Below are 14405 nucleotides of genomic sequence, written 5' to 3'. Positions count from 1 at the left end.
CTGCAGCAGGGCAGTTGTAGAGATATCTCTAGTCATGCTTAGAGTAGCAGCTAGAGGATGCATACCACCGGTAGAACCACCACCACCACCATCATCATCATAAATTTCATCTCAAGCAGACCTTTTCTTACCAGATAGGTTAGGAGAGACAGTCCTCCTCAACCTAACAGCTCTATATTTCTCCTCATACTTATTGAAAACATTAGTAAGTCAAGCTCTAGTGCCAAGCTAGTAAGTAGTATAATTTGTACCAGTAAGGTTATCCAACCTTCTAAGCACTCTATTGAAACCTTTTATTTTAGCTCTAGGGTCCAGGATGAATGCAAAAGAATAAAGTAAGGGTATGTCCCTCTAGTATTTATTATATTTGTCTATCATAGGTTGAACCACGGGTCTGATGTGACTGTCATTAGTATAATTATTTAGGTGTATAGCAATCTTAACAAGATAATGAATCATAAGTGGAGATGTAGGATAGTACACACCAGACAATGCAACTGTAGAACCATAAAACAATTCAAGAAATTTAAGCACTTTTTCTGCCATAGCCCAATGTTCATCAGTTAAAAGCAATGGACCACCTTCAATCCTAGGATATTGAGCATGCATGAAAGTAGTGAATGTGACCTTATGAGGAAATAAATGTTTAAGCATTAGATATGTAGAATTCCACCTTACCTCCATGTCTAGCTGAAATTTTCTAGGCCTAACATCAGTGGCAATGCAGTGACTTTTATATGCAGTAATTCTCTGGTTAGATGAGTTCAAAAATGATATTGCAGTTCTAAATGTTTCAATCAAAGGCTTAAGAGCCTCAAGGGCCTCATTAACAATCAGATTGATAATATGACATGCAAAATGCTGATGCAAGAACATTGAATTAACTGTAGTAAGGGATGATACATTGTTTGATTATGATTCAATAGGATCATCTACAACCTCAATACCAAGATATTTAGATAGCATAGGTCTAAGTTTACGCATGACAGAAACATTAGATGATGCATTGTCTAAAGTAACAGCAAACACCTTTTCAGTCAAACCATAATCTGTAAGCACAGATACAACACGGTTAGCAATGTTTTGTTCATTGTGGGACACATCAATAAGCACAAGACCAAGCACCCTCTTCTCTAGTTGCCAATCAGAGTTTATGTAATGAGCAACAACACTAAAATAGTCCTCTTTGGCATTACCAGATCAAATATCAGAGGTCAAACAGACACAATTAACAGCAGAAGAACCAAGATTATCAACAAGCTTAGCCTTGCGATCAGTGAAAAATTTAACCATGTCTCTAGTGGTGGTTTGCCTAGAGACATGAACATATTTAGAATTATTAGCAGTTATAATGTACTCTTTAAATGCATCAGTTTTACCCATACTGATAGGAACATCTAGCCCAGCAAGCAATTGAACAAGTTCAGTACGTGCAACCATAGGACAATACTCCCAATTACACATACTACCATCAGGATTAAAAGAGATCTAAGACTGAGACATACAATTTTTTTCACGTCTACTGGGGCATTTATCCCTATGCCGGATGAGGTGACCAGTGCCACCACTAGAGAGAGCAGAATATTGCTTAGAGCAATGGATGCACTTAGTGGCATACCTGACCTTCTTACCATTGACTTTTTTGAAGAGCTTCTTAAAATCTAGCCACGCTACCAAGGTAGAGGGACAAGAGCGCTTGGTGCTGTTCTCGTCCTCTTCACCTTCCTCATCGTTTGTTGTCCCGCCTTCTTGACCATCGCCGACATCAATGGGAGCTTGAGCGCTATGGCCGAACAACTCATCGACGCCCTCGCGTAGGTCGTCCTCATCGTCATCTCTGGCCAACCCGCACAACCGCCTCTCTTCGTTGGCGCCGACATCAACCGTTTTGTCGTCGGAGCCGGAAACAGATGAAACATTTCAAATATACACTTACAACATACGTGTATAGCCAGTTAAAAGGTCCTAATGGCTAGAGAGGGGTGAATAGCCTAATAAAATTTCTACAACAACACTTAACAAAATGGTTAGACAATTATGAGGCGAAGCAAGTATTGCGCTAGCCTACTCAAAATGCAAGCCACCTACCACAATTCTAGTTTAGATAGTGTCTATTCACACAATAGCTATGACACTACCTTATGTTAGTGTGCTCTCAAAGGCTAACTAAAAAGCCACACCAACTAAGTAAGCAAGCTCTCACAACTAGCTACACTAAAGAGCTTGTCAACTAATTTACGGTAAAGTAAAGAGAGTGATCAAGAAGGTTATACCGCCGTGTAGATGAAGAACCAATCAATCACAAAGATGAATAATAATGAAGACCAATCACCTCGGAATCAATGATGAACACAACGATTTTTTATCGAGGTTCACTTGCTTGTCGGCAAGCTAGTCCTCGTTGTGGCGATTCACTCACTTGGAGGTTCACGCGCTAATTGGCTTCACATGTCAAACCCTCAATAGGGTGCCGCACAACCAACACAAGATGAGGATCACACAAGCCACGAGCAATCCACTAGAGTACCTTTTGGCGTTTCGCCGTGGAAAGGTCAAGAACCCCTCATAATCACCGTGATCGAAGCCAGAGACAATCACCACCTCTGCTCAACGATCCTCGCTGCTCCAAGCCATCTAGGTGGCGGCAACCACCAAGAGTAACAAGCGAAATCTACAGTGAAACACGAACACCAAGTGCCTCTAGATGCAATCACTCAAGCAATACACTTGGATCACTCCCAATCTCACTATGATGATGAATCAATGATGGAGATGAGTGGGAGGACTTTGGCTAAGCTCACAAGATTGCTATATCAATACAAATGGTCAGGAGAGTGAGCTTGAACCGGCCATAGGGCTAAAATAGAAGCTCCCACGAAATAGAGCCGTTATACCCCTTCACTAGGCATAACACGGGCTAACCAAACGCTTTGGTCCAACTGAACGGACGCTGCTCCTCAGTGTTCGGTCGCCCGATGGCGGCCACGTGTCTCTTGTGTTCAACTGTGAATGTTTGATCTCAATGGTCGAAAAGTTGATCGGATGCTCCGACAGAGCTGACCGGACGCTGGACCCCCAGCGTCCGGTCGTTTACAGTAAGGGTCCAAAATATGTTTTTGCCGACCGAACACGTCTGGTCATGCTTGACTGGACACAGCCCAGCGTCCGGTGCTTAACCCTAATTGTTGTGCCAACCGACAATATGACCGGACGCATCCCTTCAGCGTCCGGTCGCAGAGCGACCCAGCATCTGGTCAGTTGACCAACGCCAGCATCATTTTGATCAACTCTATTTCACCTCTAACTTCTTCACCTTTGCTCAAATGTGCCAACCACCAAGTGTATCACCTTGTGCACATGTGTTAGCATATTTTCACAAATATTTTCAAGGGTGTTAGTTCTCCACTAGATCCTAAATGCATATGCAATGAGTTAGAGCATCTAGTGACACTTTGATAACCGCATTCCAATATGAGTTTTACTCCTCTTAATAGTATGGCTATCAATCCTAAATATAATCACACTCTTTAAGTGTCTTGATCACTAAAACAAAATAGCTCCTACAAATTATACCTTTGCCTTGAGCTTTTTGTTTTTCTCTTTCTTCTTTTCAAGTTTAAGCCCTTGATCATCGCCATGCCATCACCATTGTCATGTTATGATCCTCATTAGCTTCTCCACTTGAAGTGTGCTACCTATCTCATGATCACTTGATAAACTAGGTTAGCACTTAGGGTTTCATTAATTCACCAAAACCAAACTAGAGCTTTTAATCTCTCCCTTTTTGGTAATTGATGACAACCCTTATACAAAGATATGAATTGGAATTCAATTGAATCCATGATGCTTGCCCAAGCATATTTACTATGTGTAAAAGGATATGGATAAGTTTCATGAACCCAAAATGATAACAATTGCTCCCCCTATATATGTACTAAGAGTTTGGATTGAAGCTTGCACATATACTTAGATAGGAAATATATGAGTCAATGTCTACCAAATAATGCTAAGGTATAAAAGATGGACCTTTGAAGCGTGATACCAATCGGAGTGCATCAATATACCATCCTTAGCACCATGGTTAGCTCAATATCACTTGGAAACATACTTTGGAAAGATACCACTTGTAAAGACTTACTTAGAAATGAAAGTTATCTAGTGATTTCATTTCATCATTCAATCTTACAACTAACATTCATCACATAAGCATGGATGTTTAAATTTAATACTTATGCCATGCAAGCAAACATATGAAATGCACATTTAAATGCACCATGCAAGTTCATGAGCCTGCTCCCCCTACTTATGTGCTCAAAATTTTAATTGATCCCTTTTCTTTGTCATATCTCATATCTCTCCCCCTATGTCATATATCAAGATATCTTTATGTTTCACTCCCTTTATGATATTTCTTTTCCTTTTTCACTATCTTTGTTACTATCTTTGTTTCTCTCCCCCTTTATCATCAATGACCACAAAGGTTCTAAATATAGATAGTATTACATGTAGGGTCGAGATTATCAATGTCAATTAATAGGGTGAGGATTATTTTTCCAAATTTGGTCTAGTCTAGATCATTTACCAAAGATATTTAACTCGGTTTGATCTAAGGACAAGCTTCTTCACACCTCCAAATAAGGGTTATCTTATACCATGTTGAGTTAAACACTTATAGCTCATTTTCTAGATTAAACACTAGGTTTACAAGCCCATAAATATGTCATATGCCATTACTAGATCAAGTCAAGCATAGAAGCAATTGTGATATCATATAGACATCAAAATCATTTGATTTTCATGAATGAGCCTAATAAAATAGAATCACTTGAAAGGTTCTACTAAGATTGAAAATATGACTAGATGCACTAAACATGTCCTTAGCAAGGATGTATGCCTTGCCAATCAACTTTTACCTTGGATTGTTCGAAGGAGAGGCATGTCATATGAGTGGGGGTGCATCAACACATATTTGAGAAATCTAATATGTAGAGGCGGCTGGTGATACGAGCCACCCCTACAAATGGGTCGATTTGTAGGGGCGGCTGGTATGTAGAGGCCCCTACACACCTCTCAAGTCCAGCCACAAAATAGGCTTCTCAAATACTCGGCCCGTCTCACGGCCTGGTCGGCCCACTCCCTGGGGCTAGGGTTTTAACGAAGCGTGTAAGAGCTCCCACCCGAGCATCCACCCACGCCTCCTCCAAACCCTAGCACCAGCGCCTCCACTTCGCTTCCTCACCCCATCTCTCCACTCAGGTATCCCATCTTCGCCTCTGAGTCCACCATCGATCTGGCACCGCGTTCTCTGCTTATTATCTCCCCGTGCGCTGGTTGCTGATCCATGCTCTACTTTTCCGAATCTCCTCCTTGGCCGCAGGGTCCGGCGACGAAGGGAAGGCAAGATGTACACCACGAGGAAGAAGATCCAGAAGGAGAAGGGCCTTGAGCCCTCCGAGTTCGAGGACTCCGTCGCCTAGGTGAGCTGAGTGCCAATCCCCCTCCTCTCTCCTCCCACTGTTGTGTTTCCTTTCCTTCGGACTGGTGCTCTGTGTGTGGTTGCCCATGTGTCGGGGGTGTGATGTGTTTTCGGCTGGTTTTTTGTTGTACCCGTAGGCTTTCTTTCGACCTGGAGAACGGCAACCAGGAGCTCAAGAGCGACCTCAAGGGCATGTACATCAACAATGCTATGTAAGGTTACCGTTTCTTCCTACTATCTATTGTCGCCTGTTGAGATATAGTAGCCTGTGGTTTTTAGTTTGGACATTGGGTGACGATGCTTGTTGTGACTTTGCAGCCAGATGGATGTTGCCGGGAGCAGGAAGGTTTTGTGATCCAAGTCTCGTACCGCTTACGCAAGGCCTTCAGGAAGATCCACGTCAGGCTCGTCAGGGAGCTTAAGAAGAAATTCAGCGGCAAGGTGAATTTCTCATTTTGTTTTTCTACTGTTGTGTTTAGTTTATATGCTAATTATAGCTACTGCATAAGCTAGGACGAGGTAATGGACTTAGATGCCGTGTGGAACTCTCAGCATAAAATTGGTTGTCATGAACAACTAAGCTGTGGTCACAACTTATTGTCAATACTGTCGTCCTCATATATGTAGTCCATTCCTTTGGCCTATTTCAATGTTTGAATTATTAGTTCTTGATGAAATGAGAAGAAACTTCTGACCCTCTTTGTCAATTTATTACATGTTGGACATATCTACTTGTACTACACATACTACCTTTATTTTTTGTTTTGTTAGCATTGGAGTGCTTGCTTGGTCTTTTTTGATATAGATATATGTTTTGTTGTCATAATATGAGTCTTTTTGTTATTATTGTGATCCTTGTACTATAGAAGATGTTTAAATTTTTTTGGCTAAACAATCTTATTTGAGCCACAATATTACTGTCAAGTTTGCCAGGATACTTGATCATGTATTTTACTCATCACAGGATGATTTGAGGGAGCACGTGTTGGTAATTTATTTTTTTGTGGAAAAATGTACTGTAGTGGCGACTGGTATTGTAGCCGCCCATACAAATCGATTTTGTAGGGGCGGCTGATAACACCAGTCGTCTCTACAAATCGAGGGATGGCTGATAACACCAACCACCTCTACAAATCGATTTGTAAGGACGGTCTGAGAACCGCCCCTACAAATATATGATTTATAGAGACGGTATGATAGGAACGACTGACTGAGCCACCTCTGTGAACCATCGCCAGCGTCTCTACAGATGCTTTTTTTAGCAGTGGACGTCTACGCAGTGTGAGCCACAGGAAGATCTTCACGCGCAAAGGAGCCCAGGTACCCCAGATACGATCACATCCTGGGATAGGGTGAGATGCCGAGTGGAGCGCCAGGTACGCTGAACGCGTGGAATAAATCCCGTCAGTCGTCCATCGCCATACCATGCGATCCTCCACATCGGACAACTGGACAAGTCGCACCTGGTCCCAGATCTTGAGGTACTAGTACTCCACAACGGCCGGTACCGTCAAGCCACCCGCGAGTTGCTTGATCCAGGTGTTGTTATGAAGCGCCGCTGCGACGGTCGTGTCGCGAATGTGTCGTCGGCTGACGAAGCTCGTCAAAGTCGGGGCAAGGTCACTGATGGCTTGACCCTGCAGCCAACGACCTGACCAGAAGTTCGTCGTCCTTCCGTTTCCAACGATGGTGTAGGTAGAGGCCGTGAAGAACGCCTGCACATCGCTGGACACGGTGATCGGCAGCTCTGATCATGCCCGCTGTTCGTCCGTGTGTCGGAGCCACAGCCACCTTGCTTGGAGCGCTATTTCGGTGAAGTAGAGGTCCGGAACGCCAAGTCCACCCAGGTCTTTCCGCGGATGGATTCGTCTTTCCCGGTCCAAAGGAAGCGCCTGCATATTGCATCGATTTCCTTTCTTGCCCAAGGCGGCAGGCCGTCCGCTATCATGGTGTAGATAGGGACCGGCGAGGACGGACTTGATCCATACTAGGCGCCCGCTACGAGCCATGAGCGGCCCATGACATGTCGGCAGCCTTCTTGCGACGGCGTCGACGGTGGCCTGAATCCGTGTCCTGGGCACCTTCCTTGTGCTCAGCGGCAGACCAAGGTAGGTAATTGGGAACTCCACCAGCTGGCAGTCCAGGATTGATTGGAGCTGCGGCAAGCTGTCCTGGTTGCCGAAAACCATCGTGATAGAGCATTTGCTGAGGTTAGTTTTGAGGCCCGCCTCACCGAAGATCCTTAGGATTTCTTTGACCGCCACAGCTTCCGTAGCCTCTGGATGGACGAACATTATGACGTCGTCTGCATATAGGCTGCAGTGGTGTTTGATAGCTTGCGTCTCCATTGGCCGGATGACCCCTTGGTCGCGTGCAGTGGAGAAGAGCCTCGCCGGGATCTCCATGGCCAGTATGAACAACATAGGCGAGAGCGAGTCGCCTTGACGTACTCCTCGCAAGTGTTGGATGGGTGCCCCTGGCCGTTGAGGAGAATCCGTGAAGTAGCTGATGAGAGCAGCGTTGCCACCCACCGGCGGCACTGGCTGCTGAAGCCGAATGCCCTTAGGGTGTCCAATAGGAACGGCCAGGCGAATGCTTTAGGAAATATCGAGCTTGAGCAGCACTTTTGGGATCCTGTTCTTCCTCAGGTACACTGCCGCCCTTTGCACGAACTTAAAGTTGTCATGAATCGTGCGGCCTCTGATGAACGCGTTCTGATTTGCTGAGATGAGTTCCGGCAGCTTGGGCGCTAAGCGCGTGGCCATCAGCTTGGAGGCGAGCTTGTAGCACTAGCATGCTTCTAGGTTATAGTTTTAGTTTGATCACCGTCGTCCTTAGTTTTTTTTCTCTTTATTTTTTTTACAAAGATGCTGGAAAGCATCCTCCTATATATGTAGCTTAAAAGACATAACAAGTCTCCATAATTTTGGTCACTTTACACACAATTTATTTTTTCGAAAGAAACATGTAGGATCTCCCCCTGAACGCATCACCTGCACACGGCCGCCGACGCCATCAGGAAACGACACATCACAAAACGTTCCAGTGTTTGAAGTTTTGAGCCACCAGGTCATGCATGTGCATGGCGTGCTCGCCTATCCAGAAGCACATCTTTCGTCTTTGGTCTGAACTCTGAACCAGTGGTAGCTGCTGATCCGCTTGCATTTCGCTGGTTATCGCTGTGCTTTGTGAAGGCGATGACCATGCCCGTCTGACGATGTGGGCACACAGCAAGATCCACCTCAGCTCCCTGCTCCCGGCTCAATCTTTTTCACGAGCCGAGCCGAGTTGCATATCGAGCCGTCAGCCGAGCCACCTAGGTATCCAGCCCTACCTGCCGTGCTGTCCTGTCCGTGTCCGGCTAAGGGGGAAAAAAAAATCCCGAGTCCCTTCCGCGTCCGGGTCGCGATCGCCGAAGAACCCTCGCACGAGGACCGAAGGAGACAAAATCGCATCTCCTCTCCTCCCCTCCTCTTCCCGAGCTCCGGGCACGCCGCGCCGCGCGACAATCAGGTCGGTCTCCCTAGCTCTCCCCTCCCGAGATTGGAAAAAAAATGCCCTGCTCGTGCTTCGTTTTCGAAGGGCGGGGCTCCCGCGGGAATGGGGGGCTCGGTACGGCCGGGTGCTGGCGGCGCCCGATCCGAATGCTGCCGGTGGCTTGTCGCGTTCTCGTCGGGGGCGTCGGGTCTCGGGGATTCTGTGTTGCCATGGTCCTTTTGGATCCCTAGGGTTACGGGTATTCGGCTGTGGGTGGGAGGCGTCCCTTCGCCTGCATTTGTTGGGATGGATGCTTGGAGGGAGGACAGGGGGGCATCGGATAGGCGAATTGAGTAGCTATGGATTGTTAGCCTTTGATCATTGGGTCAATAGGAACGAGCTCCTTTCGGTCTTCGGGAACGGGGTCCATTTCTCTGTCCCAAATTCGTGTTTTGTATATCTAGGGATGACATGTGACACTAAAAGGTGATACTGTTCTTCAACATTAGAAATTAGTCTACCGTTTGTTCTATTTTCACTTCCTTTGTATTCTATCATGCACATTCTGCTTTGCTCCATGTTAAGTTCATGTGGTCAGAGCTTTACATCAGTTGATGGTTTGTCAAAATAATTGGCAGGTTATCGATTTGGATATATGGACAAGGCGTCTGAAGATACTCAGTGAAATGGATAAGAAGAAAGCGTTCGATGACACTGAACCAGGACCAGCTCCTTCTCGTGCAGTCGACAGATTTGGTTTTATAAAGCCAGAACAAAGCAACTCACCTGATGGAATTCCAAAAGGCAAATCTATACATGAACGTGAAAGGTATGACCTGCCTTACAAGACATGTATTATCGGAATGTGTGGGCTGTATGAGATATTAGGGTCATTGTATCTTCTTGTTTCTACCAATTTGATATGTTAGTCTATTCCAATAGGTGGTTGTAAGATCATCCTAGATTCTATTTTCTTCTTTCTAGCAGCTTCTTGCTACATTTCTGTGCATAAGATTGGGTCTTAGCTTGGTCAGCACTTACTGGTAGAATGGTTCTAATACATTAGACTGCTTCACTGATAAAGTACACTTTTTATTACTACCTTTCTCATGCCTCTGACACCATATTATCATTCTTTTCCGGTATCAGACTATTTACTTGTGTAAATCAGTTACTTCTCTTACTGCACCTTCTGACCTTCCTTTTTATTTCTCTAAACAAGCTACCTTACAAGGTCCTTTTATTCTATTTTCTTTTTTCTGTTACTATAGGGAGGAAAGAAGGATAAGAAAATGGAGGAAGATGATAGGTGTTGGTGGTAGTGACTGGAAGCATTATGTTAGAAGGAACCCTCATGTGGTTAAAAGGCGAATAAGGAAAGGAATTCCTGATTGTCTCAGAGGACTTGTTTGGCAGTTGATTTCAGGCAGTCGGGACCTCTTACTAATGAACCCAGGGGTTTATGAGGTACCCATAAGGATCCTTTTTTTCTTACATCTTCTGGCATTCTATATGATTGTGATTTGCCTAGTTATACTAGATTGAGAAACAGGGGAACAAGTGAACAGCACATGAAGTGGCATACATGCATTATTGTTAAATAAAATATTTGAACTTTTTAAAGATTATATATATACTCACATCAACATTGGATCCTATTGAATCCCATTCTTGAGGTGCAAATTTGTACAGATAACTCCACCATGCTTTTATTGACTTCACTGAAGTTTGTGGCTAGTCTCTTAAGTCCTGATAGTTTTGAAGGAACTAATGTCCTATTTTTTATAGTTTTGTATCTATTACAGTTTGCCTTTATATTTCTTAATGATCAGAGTACTATGTAGACTAGTGCTCTCACTATTGATATATATTACTCTTATTTGTATCATTGTGCTATACTTTGGGCAGACACTGGTGATATATGAGACATCGGCCTCTGAATTGGAAATTATTCGTGACATATCACGCACATTTCCATCTCATATATTCTTCCAACAAAGGCATGGTCCAGGCCAAAGATCCTTGTATAACATTTTGAAAGCATATTCTGTCTATGACAGGGATGTTGGATATGTGCAGGTTTGTGTTGAGTCCAGTGACCTAATTTTTGGATACAAAGATCTCTCTTGAATAATATTCTATTGTTTATACAATTCATTTAACAGGGTATGGGATTTATAGCTGGGCTGCTGCTTCTTTATATGAGTGAGGAGGATGCATTCTGGTTATTAGTCGCATTGCTGAAGGGAGCTGTCCATGCACCAATGGAAGGCTTGTATCAGGTAATCATTATTATCTTGGGATTACATTTGGATTTCCAGTTGTTATAATTTGAGGGCTTCATAATGCTTGTTTCATGGCTGTCTTTATTGTCTATCCTATCTAACGCATATAAATTTGAAACTACTAAGTAGTAAGTAAAATATTTTCCTGGCTACTCGTATTCCATCAGTGTTCATCTTCAGTTTGGAGTGATTAGTAATGCTGGAGATGCAAAATTGTAAAATTTCTTCTTTTCTTGAGTAAACTTACATACTATAAACTTCTACTGATCTGTTTTTACCCTTGGAACAGGCTGGTTTGCCGCTCGTGCAGCAATATCTGTCTCAGTTTGAGAAATTAGTTATGGAGCTCATGCCAAAATTGGGACAACACTTTGTTGAAGAAATGATAAACCCAAGCATGTATGCAAGCCAATGGTTTATCACAGTTTTCACGTATTCCTTCCCATTTCATCTAACTCTTAGAGTTTGGGATGTGTTTCTTTATGAGGTTAGAATCTTATCCTGCCATATGTGTATTTCGTGTTTAGATTGCATCTTGGTTTATTTGACTTTTCTTTAGGCATTATTGCTTCATAAATAGTATACTCTCTTATATCTGTACAACTCCTTTCATTAGGAAACCCCACTGGTTTACATAAAGAGTTTTGACTTAAGATATACTACCTCTGTCCACAAAAGAATTCAATTCTAGGTGCAATCTTGGTTAACGTGTCTAAAGTTTGACCAAATATATAGGTAAAAATATTAATGTTTATGACACCAAATAAGTATAGTATGAAAATATATCTCATAACAAATCTACTGGTACTTATTTGATATTGTAAATTGTAATATTGATATTTTTCATTTATAGTTAGTCAAACTCAAGATACTTTAACTTGTTACTGTGCTAGAATTGGATTCTTTTGTTGATGGACGGAGTAGTTATATGAAATGGATTGCTGTGCTACTTTTGTCAATGGATTGGTTGTTCCTTTTCTCAGTACCCTTTTCATGTGCGACCAAAACTTTTTGGCTTGAAAGTTTATTTCATATGATCAGGTTATTGTTTAATGTGTTATATTCATTTGAATTTTTAGGTGCTAATCTACCAATCTGTAGTTGATGTAATACCAAAAAAATACTGATTATATCGTGCACTTTCTGATCTGGTTGCTATTTCTTATTTCTGGTTGATACCTAACAGGGTATTAAGGTTGTATTCCAAGTTGGATTGGCTCTATTGAGATTCTGTCATGATGATTTGGTTAGTATTTTGTATCATCTATCACTTTCGCTTGAGACCATATTTGAAACAAATATTGAGAAATACTGAATTGCTAATCGTCAGGTCAAATTACCTTTTGAGAAACTGCTACATTCCTTGAGAAATTTCCCTGAGGAGGCAACAGATCCAGATGTATTATTGCCACTTGCCTTCTCATTTAAGGTAATTCACTTCTTATTGCGCAAAACTTGTGTTTGGGTGCTTGCTTTTGGATAAATGTGCTCTTGCATGTATCATATTCATGTGTTTCTTTTAATTTTCCCGTCATAGCAAAAACTAAAAGTTGACCTGTGCTGTTTTCTGAAACTATTTGCATTTGTTGCCTTTTGGCTTTGGGTTACAATGTTCTGTCTCCCTTTTATAGTAAGATAAGAGAACTCATTAGTATGGTATAAATTAAAGGTACTATACTACTATATCAATTCTCTTAGTATAAAGTATTCTTTTAACCTATATGTTTCAGTAATCTTCTTTATGTGACTTTAATGTTGATGCATCTGTTTGCTAGCTAATATTTCGAATACTGTGGTGCTCGATTAGTTTGCAATATAGCATGTTGCACTGTTACCTCTGTATTTTGTATTTCACTTGTGTCCCAATAGAGCATTGAAGTAGCAAATTTAGATAACTGGACCCCAGCATGTTAGTTGTCTCGCTTTGTTACATTCAGACTGTGAAAGAAAATCTAGCAAACTCCATCTGCTTTATCTGGGTTTCATTTGACAGTCATGAAAATCTGCCCTACATGGAAGATAATAAATACCATGGTTCTGTCGTATTTTTTTCAGGTATCGACTCGTCTTGAGGAGCTTCAGAAGGAGTATCAGAATCCAGGGGCAGGCACCAGTGAAACTTCAAGTAGCAAGCGGCTTCAGCCTCTCATATCGAAAACGATGAGCAGGGTTGGCAGCCGTGTGGTGTCAAACTTAACTGCTGACAGAAAATGACAGACATGTTCTTTTGTTAAACAAGCCACACCTTGTTGTAACTTCCATGTACATTGTATAGAAAGAATGGCCTTTATTCCCATCCTTTGTTCTTTGTTTTTGTTACCATTACATTGCTTTTGTAAACCGAAGTCGGTAGAACCGCCCCTCGAACTAGGTGGGGCGAGGGGGTTCCTGATGTACTCATTTCTGAAGAACTGTAAATACTTGTGGATCAATGCAATGAAGTGATGTTTCAATGCTTTATTTGTGAAAAGACTGGCTGTACAAGTTAAGATTGGATCCACAAATACTGCTAGTGTCGACCAATGTTAAATCTGCAGTGCATTTTTTTTTCTTTCCACCCAGCAAATATAATTGATCTTCGGTCTCCCTTCTCGCAGAATTAATTAGGCAGAGCTCCTGCCATAAGTCTGAGAACATAAACTATTTTTGGTCTCATTTCCATTTTTTTAAAAGCCATTAATCTTGGCCTCAGGAAAAATATGATTTGGTGATGTAGCATTCAATGGTTTTGGTAACAAACGGCTCGACGCTACACCTATCAGAGACAGAAAAGGAGCTCCTACAGCGACATCCAACGAGGATGAGGATGCTCTACTGCTCTCCATTATTGGCGATGGATTAATTGAATATTGTAAGGGGATTTAAATTTGGTTTACACGCATTTATAAAATCTACAGCAGACATTATACTCTAAGCTAAATTCTGTGCAACTCTCTTGTATGGGTGAAGAATTGAAAAGAAAATCCTGGCTCTGTTATGTTGAAGTCAATGTAGCAATAAAGGATCGTTACGGTAGCAGAAACCAAAAGGAACGTATTGAATTTACTAACCAACCAACCAGATCTGTCTTCTGTCCACATGGGTCAGCAAAGTCCACGATCCTAATCTCTACTGCATCTTCTGTCAATTGATCGAACCCGACTTTTCATAAACCCGGTGTGTCTTTC

At 42.4% G+C, this 14405-nt stretch overlaps 2 protein-coding genes and 1 pseudogene across 3 annotated transcripts; 2 read left to right on the top strand and 1 right to left on the bottom strand.

The window, feature by feature from the left end:
• The first annotated feature begins 5402 nt into the window (after positions 1-5402).
• On the top strand, positions 5403-6133 carry LOC136454755 (small ribosomal subunit protein eS7-like; annotated as a pseudogene).
• A 1094-nt stretch (positions 6134-7227) lies between these two features.
• LOC136454746 (uncharacterized) lies at positions 7228-7881 on the bottom strand. Its single transcript, XM_066455054.1, has one exon. It carries the CDS (start codon positions 7879-7881, stop codon positions 7228-7230), a length of 654 nt encoding a protein of 217 aa, XP_066311151.1.
• A 976-nt stretch (positions 7882-8857) lies between these two features.
• On the top strand, positions 8858-13708 carry LOC136479120 (uncharacterized). 2 transcript variants are annotated; one of them, XM_066477092.1, is made up of 9 exons: positions 8858-8989; positions 9592-9782; positions 10225-10420; positions 10862-11032; positions 11119-11235; positions 11528-11725; positions 12425-12484; positions 12569-12667; positions 13294-13708. In XM_066477092.1, exons 2-9 carry the CDS (start codon positions 9640-9642, stop codon positions 13450-13452), a joined length of 1143 nt encoding a protein of 380 aa, XP_066333189.1. In that variant the 5' UTR covers positions 8858-8989; positions 9592-9639; the 3' UTR covers positions 13453-13708. The 2 variants fall into 2 exon arrangements, with proteins under 2 accessions (XP_066333189.1, XP_066333185.1); XM_066477088.1 differs by lacking the exon at positions 8858-8989 and having other exon boundaries at positions 8996-9782.
• Positions 13709-14405: the final 697 nt, after the last annotated feature.

Source organism: Miscanthus floridulus, chromosome 1 (assembly GCF_019320115.1).
Source record: "Miscanthus floridulus cultivar M001 chromosome 1, ASM1932011v1, whole genome shotgun sequence".
NCBI classification, from domain to species: domain Eukaryota; kingdom Viridiplantae; phylum Streptophyta; class Magnoliopsida; order Poales; family Poaceae; genus Miscanthus; species Miscanthus floridulus.
This window is presented reverse-complemented; position numbering and strand designations above follow the sequence as displayed.

What these genes read in the sequence shown, in the direction of transcription:
- LOC136479120 (XM_066477088.1), top strand. Translation starts at nt 9,568, where the DNA reads ATGGTTTGTCAAAATAATTGGCAGGTTATCGATTTGGATATATGGACA. An exon ending in TCTATACATGAACGTGAAAG is followed by an intron (nt 9,783 to 10,224) that starts GTATGACCTGCC and finishes CTGTTACTATAG; the next exon opens with GGAGGAAAGAAGGATAAGAA. An exon ending in GGGATGTGTTTCTTTATGAG is followed by an intron (nt 11,726 to 12,424) that starts GTTAGAATCTTA and finishes GATACCTAACAG; the next exon opens with GGTATTAAGGTTGTATTCCA.
- LOC136454746 (XM_066455054.1), bottom strand. Translation starts at nt 7,881, where the DNA reads ATGGAGATCCCGGCGAGGCTCTTCTCCACTGCACGCGACCAAGGGGTC.